We start from the raw sequence: 18349 nt of genomic DNA on the forward strand, positions 1-18349 counted from the left end.
CAGTAGAAGAACATGTGTACTATTAATCACAAGATCCACTTCATCAATATAGTCATAATGCTAAGTGGTGCTTTTGTTGGCATTTGAAGTGAAGGCTTTTTAAATGCCACAAAGATGAGTGATGTTATTTCATTAGAGGATTAAAAGAGCTATGAGAGATCAGCCCAATTGTGCATGTGACTGAATAAAACTGTGCCACCACCTCTTTCCAAACATGCCAGACTGCTGCAAAGTCTGAGGTCAATGGAAAGAATAGGCAACGGGTTAGAAAATCAACAACACTGGGAAATGTCATGGACATTGACAAGAAAGCAATGCTTGAAAAAAGAACAAAAAACACAGCTGCACATTGATAGGATTAAATAAAAAAATATACAATCCTTTATATTCCTAAGACGTTGGAACAGCAACAAAAGATGGATCCCATTTAGCTTGTTTTGTATGTAGGATTTTTATTTCAATTTCCACAAATGTCTGTGTTCCCAGATACAAGGTAAACTTGTTAAAATACTGCTTTTATATAACAATATAATGCAGATACTCTTAATTGCAAATACAATAGACATATTTGGCAAAGCTGTTGTTTTCATTGGGTGTTTTAAGTTCTGTTTAGGTTGCCTGTTCCAATGTAAATCCAGTTGGTTTAACCCTAAAATTACTGTGATTTTAATCCTCACTCCCTAAAGCCCAGCACTTACAGCAAATTCTTAAACAGTGCTATGCAGATGCTACTCATCTTATTGAGAGAAGCTCAGTGATTTTTTTTTTTTTAAACCAGCAACAGTGAAGACCTAACACCTGTTTTAGCTAGTTATTCAGTGCTGCAGTGCCCCACAAAGTGCCCAGCTTCATTTGGGACAACCCTGTGATACCTTTACAACACACATCATTTTCTATTTTGTTCATTTCTTGAACACAGTGTCAAGTGATGCTATATCTATCCCATTCCTTTATTCACAAACTGTTGACAGATGGGAGCAGCAGGTCAACTTTGGATTGGTGCAAGGGTTCGAGATTCCACAGCTGACAGTTCCATGAGCAGCACCCTCCTGTATGCAGGGTGGGCTCGGCTGTAAATGGGGGTATAAAACCAGTCACTGTCCTAAAAATCAAGCACTGCGAACAAGGTGCAGTAGCTGTTAAGTGTTTTGTTTTGGAAAGCACATCTGTTCCCTGTGGGTAGCCATCATGAGCCGCAGCCCAGAGAGAATTTCATCCTACCGTCGCCATTTTGAGGAGGCGATGAGCTCATCTTACCAGGTACGGGTGTCCAGTCCTTCCCCCGTCCGGAGAGAGGGTCGTGCTGGTTCTGCTACGGGATACGCGGGTAGAGCCGGACCTGGAGTTGTGCTCAGGGAGTCAGCGGGACGGACCATGTCAGCTGCCCGCAGGTCTCGCTTAACTGGAGCAGGGTAAGACTCTTCACTTCACCATAGTCACCACAGTGAGAGAAAGGAATGAATTGCAGATGGAAAGTAGCTTGTTTCTTTTATGGATTTGAGCATGATTCCTTTTTAAATAAACAAATAAAATGAAAGAAATGTATATGGGTCATTATGAAAACACTGTGTAACAGAAGGCCTTTAGAATATAATATTGTTATGCCCCATAATGTACGCAAGAAAAAAATATTGCTATATTAAAATAATTTTCATACTGTGACTTTTGCAGGGTGGGTGGTGGAGCCCTTGTCTGTGTGGGGCCAACTGGAGAGCCTCCGATGGATCTGGATGCAGCTGCAGTTGAAAACCAGGAGTTCAAAAACACCCGCACCAGTGAAAGGCAGGAGATGATTGTGCTGAATGATCGACTGGCTGTCTATATAGATAAGGTGAATAAAATCGTCTTAACCTTGGTTAATGACTTTTAGCCTAATTTGTTGCAATATCTCACACCAAAACCTGTTCTTACTGCTTCATATGTAGGTGCGATCTCTGGAGCAGCAAAATAAACTACTGGAAGCGGAGATAGAAGCCTATCAAAATCGTTTTGTGAAGCCATCTGGTCTGCGACAGTTGTATGAAGAACAACTGAGGGAGCTGAAAAGGATTGCTGACCAAATGAAAGCTCAGAGGGTAAAATGTGTTCAAACCACTCATGCATAATAGTTCTCCGTGTTTAAAATGCAAAGATGTTTTTGAGGCAGAACCTTTAGTTTCAGGCAAAATTCTACCTCACTGACTTTTACAAGAAATGTCCAGGAAGAATACTAGACGTCAACTTGGTGTTTTCAAGGTTGTTTACCTGGTAGACTGCTCTTATTTCTGGCAGGCAAATAAAAAGATTTGTTAAAGTGTCACAGAGTACAAGCATCTTTATGCACACTTGAGGGGACATGGTTGTGCCTCTTAGACACTCACACATTCGCACAGACACAAGAAAGATGTATGTTCTACATTTTCCTCACACCCTTGAGCACGCACCTCCAAATCAATTAGGATTCATTTTGCCTCTGGACTCTGGTGTCTAGGACATTGCTTTTGCAGCCAAGGATTCCACAGCAGCGCAACTGGCAGCAATGAAACTCAAATACGAGGAAGCTATTGACTTAAGGAGAAAAGCTGAGGCTGAAATTGAGGCCTTCCGTCCAGTAAGTAGTCAAAAAATATTTTGACTTTTTGAAGTAAAAAAATATATTCCACAGATACAACAAGTTCTTTTTTGTAGGATGTTGATCAAGCCACCTCCTCTCGTATTGCATTAGAGAAGCGACTTGAGCAGTTGGAAGTGGAAATTGAGTTCCTAAAACGTGTTCATCAACAGGTGAATAATTGTATTTAAGCACAAAACATCTATATACAAATGCAATTACAATGTACACAATTATAATGGATTTTTGTGTTTACAGGAAATTGATGAGCTGATGAAGCAAATTTATGCTGCTCATGTGTCAGCTGCAAGTGCGTTTTCTCTTCCTGATTTGACCGGGGCCCTCAAACAAATTCAAAAACAGTACGACGATATTGCAGCTAAAAATCTGGAGGTAAAAATCATGTTATTCTTTATAATGAGAAAGAGGACAATTAATAAAACACAATGAAAAAATGAAAAAAAATTGCTGAAAACATTTTTTTTTTTTTTCTAGGAGATGGATTCTTGGTATAAAAACAAGTTTGAGGATATCACCAAAAAGACGTCCCGCCATGTGGATCATGTTCGAAGTTATAGAGAGGGGATAGGGAATGCCAAAAAGGATGTGGGTACACCGCACCTAAACCTAATGCTAGGATTAATATTTATTCCTATGTACTGACCCTCAATAAAATTATTATTTAAAGATTCAAAATAAAGAACGTGACCTGGAAGCACTCAAAACCATGAATGAAGCTCTTGAAGCCAAAATACGTGAGATGCAAGAAAAGTACAAGAAGGAGTTAGAAGAACTGCAGGTATATACTATATAATTATCTTTACTCTTGATTCATACCTAAATAAATACAAATCATCTAAAATAAAATATAGTTACAACACATCCAATTTACTGTCAACGCTTAGGCCCGGATTGAGAGTTTGCAGATTGAGTTGAAAACCACCAAAGAGAAAATTGCCTTGCACCTGCGCGAGTACCAGGACCTCCTGAATATTAAAATGTCTCTGGAGATTGAGATTACAACTTACAGGTAAAGAACAGATATCAGATATGCATGGAGATTGTTTGTTAGCTAATGCATTAATAACTATATTTTGTTTTTTCCAGGAAACTCATTGAGGGAGAGGATCTGCGTCTGGCTGGCATGATGCAAACTTTGTCTCTTTCCAGCTGTAGCATGAGTGCCATTGGTTCTGGGATGAACTTCGGCGAAGGAGGCATAGGCGGTGTAGGTGGAACTGGTGGAGGAGGAGTGGTTGGAGTTAGCAGTGGAGGCTATAGTGGTGGAACAGGGATAGGTGGAGGGGCCAATTCTGGAGCAAGAGCTGGTGCCACAGGTGCTGATATGGGTGTATCTGGTAGGGGAGGAGCTAGAGATAGGGGTGCTGTTGTGGGCGGAGTTAGTGCAGGGGCTATGGGTATAAGTAGTGTAGTGGCAGGAGCTTCAGGTTTTGTTGGTGCTGGTGTAACGGACGCTAGTGCCATAGCAGGTAGAGTCAGTGCCCGGGAAAGGGGTGACGTTGGTCCTGGAGACATGGCCGCTGGGCTTGGTGGTTTGGGAATGGGCATAGAAAGAGCAGATACAGAAGAAACAGCTGTGAGCGCCAAGCCTGAAGGTAGTGGTATTGGTCTTGTTGGTACTGGTCTTAGAATATCTGAAATTGAGACCAGTCTTGGAGGGCCTGGGTCTAACCTCGGAAGAGATATAGGTGCTACTGGGGCTGTCACTGAAGGTGGTGGAATTGTTCCAGAAGGTGCATACCCTGGTGTAGGCACTGGTGCTTCTGGAGTCGGGACAGGTGGTCTTAAACCTGGCCATAAAAATCTGGAGAGTGGTCATGGCACAATTGGGGCAGGCTTGGAAGGTAGAGGAACTGGTTCAAGTGGTTTACAACCTGGGGTAGACATGGGTACCCCTGCCACTGGGGCAAGTATTGAAGGTTTGGAAGGTGGAGCAGTGGACACCAGTCTTAGAACTAGTCTTGAAAGTAGAGGCATTGGTCCAGGAAGTGCATACACTGGTGTGGTTGGTGCAGGCACTGATGCTAGAGCTAGTTCTGAGAGTGTAAATGTTGGTCTTTTAGGGGTGGGTACATTTGGAGATACCAGTATGGGAGGACCTGGCACTAGCTCTGAGAGTACTGTAATTACCTCTAGAGTAAGGGCTACAGGTTTAACTGGTTCTCAACCTGGTTCTCTTGGAGATGCAGGTTCATTAGATGGGGAAGGATTTAGCTTGGATGCCAGTAAGGTTGGAGGAACAGGTGTCAGTGGCTTCTCAAGAGATGGCAAAGCTGGTTCAGGTTCAATGGGGACTGCAGAGGCAGCTGGACAGGGCATTGGTGGTGACGGGGGTGTGGTCAGTGGACTGGGTTGTGGTGATATTGGATTTGGACCAAAAAGTTTAGCAGCGGCAGTAAAGGCGGGCAGTGGTTCTGGGGTGGGTTTTGGATCTGATCAATTTGGCAGCAGCATTGAGCCCTATGCCGAGCAGGCTGTGGAGGTGACAGAGAGAAGGACAGTTCTTATTAGGTAAAGGGTACCATGGGGGTTCTAATGTTTTCTAATTCAAATGTTACAGTGTGATATCAGATGTCATTCATCTATCCATCCATGAAAATAAACAGAATATTAAAAAGTCATAGACCTGCCAAGTCACTAGTTCTATATTGCAATGGCCACTATAATGTTATTCTGTTCTAAATACTAAATAGTGATTTCACTTTTTGCGTGATTTGACTTTTTTAAATGTATTTTTCTCTTGATCCATAAGTTTTTCATACCACATTAACAATTAAATTGTGCTTAGTTAAAACAACTTTTTTCATAGTACAACTTATTGTTGTGTCCAATGCTTACCACTTTTTTCTGAATACATTACAGAACAGTTAAACATGCCAATGAAGTGCTGGAGATGGACCATCAGGAACAGACCTACACCATCAGCGGTGCAGCCGACTCTGATAATGAATAAGAAACAGCAGCCCCTCTGAACTCTGCTCACCCTTAAACCTCCGTGCCCCATCCAGCTCCCACACTCCCCAAGGCTCATGTCTGGACACTGACCTCCCACCCCACCCCTGCCCTGACAAGAGCGCCATAAATGATCGTTCGCCACTTAATGCTGCCGTCACCACTGGCTTTTAACTCGTAACAGCTCTGCAAGGATCACGCACCCTCAGCTTTTTGACTGTCTAAAAGCACACCCCTTTTGTTCTCTCATTGCAATAAAGCTATCAGCATCTGACTATGTTTGATTTATTTTGATATTTTTATAATTAATAGTTAATAATTTCCTGAATCAAACTTTAGCATGAACAGTATATGGTATCACCTGACTTAAAATATAACATATCATGATTGAATAAAAAATTTGAATAAAAAGATGGTAGAGATGAGTTAAAGTTATGAAGCTGGGGCTACCTGAGGGTCCAGAAGGTACTGGACTGACACTGTCTTGAGGGTGAAAGCATTCACCATCAGTCAAACTTGTATGCAGCCAAGTGACAGCACACAGACGCTTTCTGTCCTCATTCCATCCACATCCACACCTTCTCCTATCTCCTCTCATTGGAATGGATTGGATCAGGATACTGATGCCAAACAAGCTCAGTGTCCATTGTAAATTTAAAAAAAAAGAAGAAAAAAATAACTACAAAAAAACACAAGTTAGTATGAATCTTTGATTTTTATTTATTATTTATTTTGAAATATATTTAAATTTAAAAAGCCTAAAAGGATATTTTGCAGACATACATATGACTCCATTTAAAGATCATCAAGTATAAGATCTCAATCTTATTCTTGATGATCCTCAAAAAGAACATAGGAAATTTAAAAAAGGTGTAGAAAATAAAACATTGCCATCAATCCATTATAATCAAAGATGAAAGAGAATTTTAAAATGCCCTTGAAAATATAATATAAAACGAGGTTATTGCACCATATAGTCACCTTGAGTTAAGGTTAGATGATAAGACTGTAAAAAATTCATCTTTAATATCGTTCCACAAGCTCAGCCTCCCAAACCCGGTCTTGTCCGCAATTAGCTTGAACCTAGAACTGTCAGTTCTGCAGTAGAGCCTGTAATGAGGACGGTGGAGACGGGCATGTCATTAGTTTGCATTTTGTTACAGCGAATTATTTACGTGCGTCTGAGCGCGCGCAGTTGTGTTCATGTGCATGCACCTTCTATGCATTTATTTTTGATTAGGTGAAGGCAGTTTGAAGTCATTGTCAAAAATAAAATGGGACCAGACTGATCATCAATATAATTAATAGGTTTTACTCTTGCGCTGAAGGGTGGTCTCCAACACGCTCACGCCTAAATATATTATGTTCAGAAGGATTCAACAAATTATTATTATTATTATTATTATTATTATTATTATTATTATTATTATTATTATTATTATTATTATTATTATTATCAAGCTACCAGTTTGCAGCATTATTGATTAAAATCAATAATTGGACCCAGGTGTTGACCTGCAGTTTGTTGTACAGCACTCATATTTCAAACAGGCTATAGCCTAATATAATAATAATAATAGGAATAATAGGATTCGTCTTTCTTTTTACGCACAGAAATTGCAAGTCAAGGTTACGTCCTGCTCTTTGCCATTAAGTTGTTTTCCTTGCACTTTTGTTCTGAGAAAAGAGACCTAAAGCCGACTGGGTCACTACCTCAATGCTGCAGGCTGCATGCTGCTCTTCTCTGAGGCGAGGGAAAAGGCGTCTTACATTCATATGGAAGGGTAAAAGTTTCAACTCTCTTTGAAACTTGCAATTCTCGGACACTTTGTGCACATGCTTTGGGTGGCTAAATCCCAATTAGGGTCGGCTGACACGCTGCTCTATTCACACAAAGTCCGGGCTGAATACATCTGCCTAGGAATGAACAGATTAAATAGATCTCCTGCTAAATGCGTTGGACAGCAGAGAAAATCGGCCTGAGTGATACTTTCTTTTTGAGGCGCTCCAGTCAGAAAAGGTATGAATTTATAAGGTACACCGAAACATATCAATTCTCACAACTTAACATGCTTTTATCCAAGTCTCCTCAGGCGAGACAATGTGTTAGGGAAATGCGGCGGGAGAGAACTTTACAGAGACTTTGAATACCGAAACGGTGCAGCCCACTTCAAGGCGTAAAAAGGCGAATGAACGCACGCATGAACAGCGCTGAATCAGGTGCCGTTTACTCGCCTCTTCTCTAATGCGATTTTGAATATTAGTCTGGGTTAAAATCCCAATCATGTCATCTGGTGGGAGTCCCATACAAGCATAATTACTATTCAAACGCGTCGCTAATGTCCCACCCGCATGAAAGCAGCTGGTCTGCCCTGGGCGCAGCTTTCAACTTTCCCCATGTTTCTCACAAAGTCACTTCAACAAGGGCAGAATGAAAAAAGCAGCAAAGATAAACGATTAAAGTTTTCTACTGCAGATCCGAACAGAATATTAATAAGTCTAAGACATTTAGACGCTTTGTTTTACATTAAAAGGTGTGACCAGACAAATGTGAAAGGTGAAGAAATATACTCATTTTTGAGACGTGGGAATGTGTGAGAAATAGGCCACATCGCCGGCCTTTTGCTAAATGGGACAATGATTGCGTTGCGGTGAATGGAGGCAAACAACATTTATGGGTCGACATAAAAAATGTGTTTTCTTCTTTGCTCTTAGGGGTCCTCAATGGTGGGGTATTGAAACCAATCCAGAGAGGAGCTGGTGAACCCTTGGCACCCCTGAAGTATGGCCGTGGTGCTTGAATGGAGATCCCTGGTGGGGCATTGCTTCGTGCATTTACCGCTTTCCTTTGCAGACAGGTTGTTCCTCTGTATTCATGGCTCATTAATGGCCAACCAGCTCAATCAGAGCCTCGGACTTTAAACAGTAAAGTCCAAAAAGGGCTGGCAGGAGTCAGCCAAAGCGGGTCATAAAACCCTGAGCTCCAAGAAGTGCTTATTATTTTCAGGTCGTTTTTTAAGTTCATTAAAGGCATCAACTTACAGACAGTTGTTGATGAACTTCGTAAGAATAAAGATCCGACCATGTAATTAATGTATTTTCTGAAGAAAGGGGAACGGGGACAATACCGATGGTCGAAGCGTTTAATTTCATTTAATTTTCCATCCCATTTGCTCCACACACTGCATTCTCTTTGACACTGAAGCTTTTGGATCGCGGATTCACTTACCAAAAGGGGGAAAACACTATTCTTTAAACCAGGAATAATTCTTTTGAGCAGAGAGGCTGGATTTTATGCAGAGCACCAGTGGATGGGAACCAGTCACAAATAGTGCGGAGTTAATAAATAACCCGAGCCTACAGCCAGGCACCAACATTGCGGCTATTGAAGAGATTGTTCGCGTGTCGCCCGGACACTTTACGCGCAGGAGCACATCGCGGCAGGGATTCAAACTGCAAAGCGGAGAAAGTAATGGAGGATAATATTAATAAACCAATATATGTCTGTGGGAAAATGTTTTTTTAAAAAGAGAAAATGATGAATCCGGTAAACTGTGAACAGGTTAGAGGTCATCATGTCGCTCTCAACTAATCAATAACAATAATGAACTAATTCAATAATAATAATAATAATAATAATAATAATAATAATAATAATAATAATAATAATAATACTAATAATAATAATAATAATAATAATAATAATAATAATAATAATAATGTATATATGTGTATATTAAAAGTGTTACAGTGTTGATTCGAAATTCCAAAAATAAGCTTTATTCATTTATTCTTACTTAGTTCATTTGAAATGCAAGGCAGAGCTGCGTACAAAGAGGAGAACATATAAATATCATTTTTGTGGTGTGCTCCGTGTAGCTGGTGGTTCAGCCCTAGTCCTGCCTGTCCCAGCCCGGCACACGCCGACAGTCAATAGAAGTTAACAAGTCCTCTAAACTTTGCTGCTCCCTTTGTCCAACTAAAGACACAAAGGAGGTGAAAAAGAAAAGGCTTTGAAGTATATGAACCCCCAAGAATAGCCGGCCAAGTAGATTTAAAGTAGTCACTGATTTCCAAAAGCTTGCTGAATAGGAAGAATGGAAAGGGGTGAGGATTTATGGAGAAATTATACAGTGGATTTGTCAGTTCAAATATCGGAACTGTCTGCGGAACAAAGCCACATGCTGAGGATTAATGGTTGCTCTGGACCTTTGATTCTGCACCCTCTTTTCTCTGCCCTTGACAAATTGGATTTTGGGGATGGGAAGGTCGCGGGGACCTTTGTGTCTCTTGACCGTTTTTGGGCAATTCATTATGCGACAGAGTGAGGGAAAGTCTCCATGTGACCACAAGACTGGGCCCGTTTTGAGCCCCGCGCGCACAGCTGCTGGGACACCCAACTCTCTCACACTCACGCGCACTTCCACGCGCAGAAGCTGCAGCTTCTCATCTGTGGAGCACCTACATCACAGTCAGGAAGGAGGGGTGGGGGTCTGCTTGGTGTGGTGGAGTGGTGGGGGGTACCTTTGACTTGCACCGTCACTAGAAAAGCCGAAGAGGTCCACGCAGCGCGTCACTCTGAGGGCGGACATCAGCCAGTCCTTTTCCTCCTCTTCATCTCCATCCTTCTCTCCGCAGTCTCCCTCTCGGTCTTCAGCAGGCTTCATGGTTCTGATCTCATCCCACGCCATGCAAGCCAGCAGGGCGTCCTCCACGCTCAGTGTGTTCGCGGACTGCACTATCCCAGCTGGGCTACGGATAGGTCCGGTACCGGGAGTCTTCAAACTTGGAAAGTACACGTCAGACCGCAAAGAAGTGGGACCCAAGAAGAAGGTTAGTGCCAAAAGAGCTTTATGACATAAACCTACCCTAATAATAACTTTAATAGCCTAATGTAAATTGTAGTATTATATTTATTATTCTTATTATAAGGACTTCATCGATTATTTTTCTTAAATATTGTTTTACTTAAAATAAATATAATGACTGACAAATCTTTAATGTTTGGCAAAAAAACAAAATGTGTAGGCCTCGGCCTACATATTTCAAATGATCTGTTTTGATTTTAAAACCTCTCTGTCAAACTCAATCATGGTTCATCCTGTTCATTTCTTTGGCCTGTCGTGTTGGGATAATTGAGCTCGTTAGCGGCAGTCTTGTCAGTCTGCGCCTCTGCGGTGCCTTTACTTCACCGGCCTAATGGGACTCAGTTATCCTGATGAGCTGTTAAACGTTAATGTAATCTGGCCATGGAAAGATGCCTGTGAATCCGCGCACACAGCCTTAGGCTGTTTTATGGAAATATTACTTTAAAAATAATATAACAACGTTTATTCTATTTTATTTTATTTTATTTTATTGTATAGGCCTACCTGGTGAGTGTTTTTATTATTTCTAAATAATAAATGAGGCCTTTATGTAGCATGAATTCAAACAGAATTATCAGTAAATTACACTAGAATAGGCTACTTCATTTTAAGAAAGTGAAAGTTTATTAATGAATTTTAACTCACCTAATGCGTAAATAAACAGCAGTAAACAGTCTTTAAGTGCGTCCGTGGCCGCGCCCTGTTATTGTTGCACCTGTCATTGCGCGTGATTGATGCGTCTAAATGTGTGGCCGCAGGGCTCGGCCGATCATCAGGTGCAATCTCTGTGTCAAATGTCACGCTTCTATCTTTAATGTCCTTGAACAGTTTAGAAACGCTTTGACACTCCTCAAATTCATTTCCCATATCAAGTCAATTAGGCTCGTCTCCGGAGGACATTATCAGCAGAGCGGATAAAGACGTATTATGTGGTTATGCGCGTCGCCAACACCTCCAGATACTGAGGACAGACGCAAAGGCCCGTAAATAATGATACCACGTCTCATTAAAATACAGTTACAAAATACATTAAAATTGACACTTATTAGGCCTATTGTGGACATTTTGTTTGGTCCACATCTCACTTTAACCTATCATGAGTGGCTTCAACAAATCTATCTACAAATATGGAATGTCTCCAGTGTGTATGTGTAACAATGACAAATGTCTGTGGCTTTGTAGATCCGCTTGGTTCGTGGGGACTTCGTTGATGAGTTGGGCTGTCCCGTGCCAGACTGGATTGGGTTCATTCGCGCTGCCAGGAACAGCCAGGAACAAAACTTAGAAGCAGTGTCCGAGCTCCCTGGAGGCCAGGTGAATTTTTGTCCACCACAAAATACACATCTACATCTTCCAAGTTATTATATAATCACATACATCTTAATGAATACGATTTGCAATCATGAAGGCACCATTTTTTTTCTATTTTTTATGGTATTGTTTGATTTTCAGTGGACACTAAATGCTCATCATGTATAGTTTGAATAAATATAGGCCTAATTTAACACTATGACGATCATTTTATATTCCAGATTTTCTATCGCGTGTTGAGAGACATCCCAACAGGAGAGGAGCTCACAGTGTGGTACTCCAACGCACTGGCACAATGGTACGACATCCCCACTACAGCTACGCCAACGCATGACGAAAAAGGTAAGAGAAAAATGCACAATCACATATTTACCACCTGAAGAGAAACGCAGCGCAATCGACATGTTGAAAATTCTGTCAAACAGGTCTATAAAGGTTCTCTCCAGTTAGATCTTGTCTGGGTGGAAATCAATTTAATGCCGCATGCAAAAACTTTGATTTTGTTGCCGTTTACCACATGTACAATCTGTTCAAACCTGCGAAATAATTAAAAAGAGATTCTTTTACAGATTTAACGGGAATGCAATTCTTGGCATCAAATCGGTTTTGTAATTATTTGTTTCAAATTTGGACAATTTTAGTTAAAACACACTAGTTTAGTAGACTTATTTTTTTGGTAACTTATTTTCTTTTCTTTTCCTATTTTTCATGAACTTTTTATCTAGGACCCCTAGGTCTAGATACAAAGGCCTGCCCTCCATATTTTCTAGGGGCCTAAACGCAGGATTAAATATAAAATCTGAAATGAGGAAAGATTCCTGGAGTGTTTATTCTTGAGTTTTGAGTCTTAATCCATTGATTTTTTAATTCAGTTCTTATAACTGGTTAATTGTTTTGGCGAGTTTAAATGGATTAACTTTAGTGAAACACCAGCTCATCAGAAACTAATCCGATTACAAACAGGATTAAACCTTTCAATTAATTTCTTCAATATGTTTTGTGAATAAATTTGCTATAAAATGAACTAACATTGAAGTAATGGAATATAGGTTAGGCTATGCACAGTAACTAAAGGGAAACTTGGAAATGAGGAAATATAATTAAGCTTATTGCTATTGACAGTCGGAGATTCTAAAGAGGATTCATTTTTAGCAGAGAGAGGTGTCCAAATGCCACATGTGCGCTTAATATTCATTCACGTATTCAAAGGCAAATAAATTCAAAAACAAGGGCTTCACGGTAAATTAGGTGGGTGCGTTAAGGTATTGTGGCCTAATGAATGCTAACTTTTATGTGGGGTGTATATTGCCCTGATTCTTCGACCCCAACACATCATGTGCGCTCTTGGACATACGCTCGTTTCCATTATGAAGCGTCAACAGATGGGCCGCCGCCATTGTTTCTGGAGACTTGCGATTTCAAGCCACAGCTGCTGTCACTTCCACGGGGAAGAGTATCTCCACAGACAGACCAGGGGGAAAGAGAACTGTGGTGAATATTGCGGAGCGCCAGATTGGGCTGGGCGTTTGCTCTTTTGGTGCACAATCATAAACAATGGCCCCGTATAAGGATTACCAAATCTTTACAGCTATATTAACTCCTGAATGATCCACTGGGGGTCATTACGCAGACCCCTGTTACCTCACACGATGTTGGCAGGAGATCTTAAAAATCCAGGAGTCCAAATATAGGTCTCTTTACAAAACTTCATAGTTGGACCGTCTGTTCACTCTATGGATTTCATTTTCTTTTTGATTGTATCTTTTATTTGTTTTCTTTCTCTTTTTTAAGATTTTAACACAACTCGATTTTTCTTCCAATTGTGAAATTGCAATGAGGATTGTCATGACATGAAAACGTGAATAAGGGAACTTTTACGCTCAGTTATTGTATTCAGTGTTATTGTTTTATTAATACAGCCCTCTTTCTTTTGTACAGGTGAGGAGCGTTACATCTGCTGGTATTGCTGGAGGATCTTCAAATACCCCAACTCACTCAAGGCCCACGTGCATTTTCACTGCGCTCTCAGCAACGGGAGGGGCTTCAAACAGCGAGCAACAGCAACAGGCCAGAGGCTCAGAGACATTCAGCAGGTCCCCTAAATCAGGAGACATCCCCAACAGGGCCACATCCCCCCGCAATAACGGCTCCACCTCAGTGCCAGAATCCAGTAGACGCGCGCTTGCTCCTTCGCCTTTCCTTGTCGCAAAAGCAAAGAAAACCAACGCTGAAGACCAGGATAGAGCTCTGGACATGAGTGTGACATCGGCCCGAAGTCAACCGGGGCATCTGCTCGGTTTGGGGCCGTCAGTGTTGAGCAACATGGGGTTCCATCCGGGTGTGCGCTCAGCGTTTAAACCAACCGGCATCTCCAAAGTCACTGACGCAGCGCGGGAGGACGTGAATGGCAAAATGACCGGCCTCGGATTCGGTAAACTCATCGGAAGCACAAAGCCAATCCGTAATGCAGGAGAGGGCCTTAACGGAGGCAGCGGAAGTCAGCCTTCTAAATGCCCACCGTCACTTATGGACCCTAATGCTACAATGGTCCCAAATCCACTCAGAGGTTTCCCCTTGCTGCCACATGTGGAGGAAACATCAGCTTTTAAGCACGTTGAGAGCCGTATACACTCAGGCCTGTCCCCCTCAAGATACCCACAAATGCCCCCCGGACTGCACTTTGAAAGGTTTTCTTTCTCACAGTTTGATGGCGTTAAATCCTACCCGGGCGCAGACTGCAACATCCCTCTCATGCCATTTACAGTGTACAACGGGGAGCTTCTGTACAGCTCGCCCTATTATCCGCTCAAGTTCCACTTCAGCAACCTGCTCAAGTATCCAGAGAACATGCCATACTTCGGCGCGCCCGCTCTGAGCCAAGACTTAGGTTCCATCACCAACATAGACCGGGAGATCGCAATGCATACTCAGCAGCTGTCTGAAATTGCAGCGGAGAAGAACAGAACGAGGCTAGACGCGATGCCAGCTGCCAACACGAGCAACGCAGCACCCGGTAAACCCAAAAAGGGTCATTTATGTTTGTACTGCGGCAAGCTATACTCAAGAAAATATGGCCTGAAAATCCATATGAGGACTCACACGGGTTACAAGCCGCTCAAGTGCAAAGTATGCTTCAGGCCCTTTGGAGACCCAAGTAACCTGAACAAACATATCCGCCTCCACGCAGAGGGCAACACGCCATACAGGTGCGACTTCTGTGGCAAAGTGCTGGTGAGGAGACGAGATTTGGAGAGGCATGTGAAATCCAGACATCCGGGTCAGAGCGTGAAGAAGTTGGATGACAAACCGGGAGGCCTGTTCGAAGACGCGGAGCAAAAGAGCGACAATGAGAGTGACGTGGATGTGTGTTTTACCGACGACCAGAGCGACCAAGAGATGAGCAAAAACACGGACTGAGAGCATATACGAGACTGATATGTGTCGATGGTACATATGCACCCAATTAATATGTATTATAATGTTGTTAAGTTTGTGAGAGGTTTTACGCACAGGCCTCACCTGACCTTCACAGTGTTTTAATAGAAATGAGAAAATATAAGCTACATTTCGGGACTTCCAAACACCAGACGTTTTGTTCAATATCAGCCCAAATGCAGAATCTTGGACACTGTAGTGACACTAAATTTTTAGGGTATCTTCACTGAAGCCTTGTCCACAGTATTATCACCGGTAAAAACAATCAAGTCTAGTTTTGACTCTTTTAACTTGTTTAAAGAACTTTATAGAGGTTGTTTTAACTGAATGCATTCCCACACATTGCGCACTGCACGCTTTAATCGATTATTTTACGCATAAATCTGAAAAGAGAAGCGGCCTCTCTCATCTAAAACTGCCAGTTGCACTTAAGAAAACAGCAAGGGCATTTTATTTTTTCACCCTCCATGAGATACTTTCTTGTTTCATATTTGTTTTCCTATGCCTCTGATTTATTCTGAACTTTAAAACTTGCACTTTTGAGGCGCGAGCTGTTCTGAAAGCAACAGCCACAAACTCTATTATTTTTAAGAGGGAATTATTTCTAGAGAAATTATGTAAAACGTAAAGTATGCTATTTCTCATATTTCAATGGAGACGTGTTTCTTTGTTTATATGTCACATTGCCACGGAGGCAGTATTTTATTCATGTCTATTATTGAGTCATTGTTCTTTTTTTTCTTTTTTCTTTTTTTTTTTTTTTTTTTTTAAATTATTACAAAAAATAAAGAATCTGTTTGAAATGGTGTGTTTTAATATAAATCAATAAATGATATGTGATTAGTCCATAAGGCTGTGCATGCTACCTAATTAAAATAATAAGTCATTATTAGGACATGGTGTGGAAGAGGATATAGGCATATGAGGGTTAGTTAATTTTGTCAGTAGTACCCTGCAAAAAAAAAAAAATCCCCAAAATAAATTAAAAAAATGCCAAAAAGGAAAACAAAAGAAAACAAAATTAAATGTGTGCAGATACAATTATAGGCTTATTGCTCAGTTTATCAATACTCAAAGATGACACTGTTGATTAAGGATTGGATAAAAAAAAAAAAAGTCCACAAAAATGTAATTAAGGGAACAATCTTTCTTTGACCTTTCTCTGGGTGGTACAGCGATGATTGGGGCAGCAGATCACAAAATCTGTCACTTGTGATTTGTTTGTGAAGTGTGTACAGACTTCATACAAAGAGAAATAGAGAAAGAGAGAGACCGAGCAACCATGTCTCCAGGCTTCAGTCACTGTCATAGGGAGCAAACTAAAGCATCACACTGCAACATGAGTTATATTTGAGTTATTCCTGGCCCTGTGGTAATGACATGTCAGCATGAAATAAAGCAAAATACAAAGATGAAAATATTGTGCTATTTCGCTGGTTCAGTAACACATTTCAGTTCAGTTTTGTTGTTTTACTCATAAGAAGTTTGCATCATACATGTAAATACAGTGAGACTAAAGCACTCGTGTACAAAGTGCTTCATAAATTCTCCAGTTAAATAATCTCAGTTTGAACAAACCTTTGTATTATTGTACTGCGTGTGCTAAAGTTCCAGTATAAATGAATTCTCTCTTCTGTGCAATGATTCCTTGCCAAATTTCCTATTGCAGTACAGCCACTCTTCATAAAATGGTCTGCTTCGCATCATTTTGGACCAAATCCAGCTGCTATTGTTTTTTAAATTCACTCCCTCTCTCCCCTTCTCCTCTCCCCCTTCCACCAGCATTTACAATCAATTAGTGCTATTCATGGTAAAGGACACTGGGAAGGTTTTGATTGAGAGAGTTTGACTCCCGGGCAGCCTAGAGCTAGATCCAAAAGCAAACTTCACATGCAGCTGATGCACTTCGGTATTTGTTTGTTTGCTATCGCGGAGATCCAGCCTTCTCCAAAACCTGGTGCGAATCCTTGATCATACAATACCAGTATTGAGCAGCCTTACCTTGCCTCACCAAATAGACAAGAAGTGGAAGTTCAAGTCCAAGGTTTCAAAAGACAAGCCTGTGTGTTTATGTGTGTGGGCAGGTATCACTCTGTGCGAGACACAAGATATTTTTGGGAACATGAATCCCTACAATGCCGCTTAAAGTTTATGGGTCCAAGGTTAGGTTAAGGTTGGTACATTGACTATTAATTGTGGCTAAGTTCTAGGAAATGAAGGTAGGTCAATGCAGTATTCCCACCAAAGCATGCAATATTTTGCTTCAACAAAACTTTATGATGTGGAAAGATAATTCATTTTCTGCTTCAACATTAAGCCTTACTCTGTATATGAATCATGCAGCACTACATAAAGGTTCACAATAGATCTTCATTCTGCTTAAAACATCTTTCCACCCCCCCACACAATGCCCCTCAGTCATATACAGTGTGGACTTAATTGAATGCCTTAATAAAATGTGTCTAACAGGCCTCCCTCTCTCTCATGACATTGAATTCCTTACACTCCATTCATAACTGCACTCTTTGTCCTTGTAGCACGATAAAAGTTTGGTAGTTATATGTCCCTCAAATGTCGTGTTGCATCAAACACTCAAACTCTATTCAACCGGGCATGTACAGGTACAATAGTGACAATTTCTATGATTTTGAAATGAAATAGTTGTGTTTTTCAGAGCAGCGACTGCAGAACAGCATTCTTTTGGCCTAAGCTATACCTTCAATTCAGAACTGTTCTATTATACAGGAAGAAAAAAAAAAGACATTGCATGAATAAATAATTTCTCTTTTCAGTAATGGCAGGAGCACATCCATATTTGGACAACAATATTTTTGATGACCTCATAGATTTAACTTGGTGCATATAAATCTTAATGTCACTGACCAGTACCATCAAACAGAAAATGACATGTAGAGATGATTACCTTTGGAACTGTATCTACTGAAGCCTGGTTGATGAAGCAACTGTTTCTCTGCATGTAGCAAGTATTACGATTTGAGCATATGTCATGTTTTGTTTCTACTCTTTTGCTGGCGGCCCCCGCTCCTAGAACAGGTAAACCAGGCACAGTCAACATATACAGCTGGTCATGCTGCGCCTCCGAGACATGGACAAATAGACTCGCATGCACACACATCTTAAACTCATAGTGACCTGGGACAGTCCAAATGCA

The 18349-nt window shown here is 41.1% G+C and overlaps 2 protein-coding genes across 2 annotated transcripts; both read left to right on the forward strand.

Moving 5' to 3' along the window:
* The first annotated feature begins 1112 nt into the window (after positions 1-1112).
* zgc:172323 (uncharacterized protein LOC564165 homolog) lies at positions 1113-5837 on the forward strand. The gene is made up of 11 exons (XM_055227619.1): positions 1113-1412; positions 1672-1831; positions 1926-2075; positions 2471-2590; positions 2668-2763; positions 2849-2983; positions 3086-3196; positions 3279-3389; positions 3496-3620; positions 3698-3818; positions 5474-5837. The coding sequence occupies exons 1-11, from the start codon at positions 1189-1191 to the stop codon at positions 5480-5482; spliced, it is 1362 nt and encodes a 453-aa protein (XP_055083594.1). The 5' UTR covers positions 1113-1188; the 3' UTR covers positions 5483-5837.
* Positions 5838-10158: 4321 nt separating this feature from the next.
* On the forward strand, positions 10159-15221 carry prdm13 (PR domain containing 13). The gene is given in 5 exon segments (XM_033981258.2): positions 10159-10396; positions 11614-11745; positions 11964-12084; positions 13681-13787; positions 13789-15221. Coding segments are annotated over 5 exon segments (1899 nt in total). The 5' UTR covers positions 10159-10228; the 3' UTR covers positions 15160-15221.
* Positions 15222-18349: the final 3128 nt, after the last annotated feature.

Source organism: Periophthalmus magnuspinnatus, chromosome 16 (genome assembly GCF_009829125.3).
Source record: "Periophthalmus magnuspinnatus isolate fPerMag1 chromosome 16, fPerMag1.2.pri, whole genome shotgun sequence".
NCBI lineage: Eukaryota > Metazoa > Chordata > Actinopteri > Gobiiformes > Gobiidae > Periophthalmus > Periophthalmus magnuspinnatus.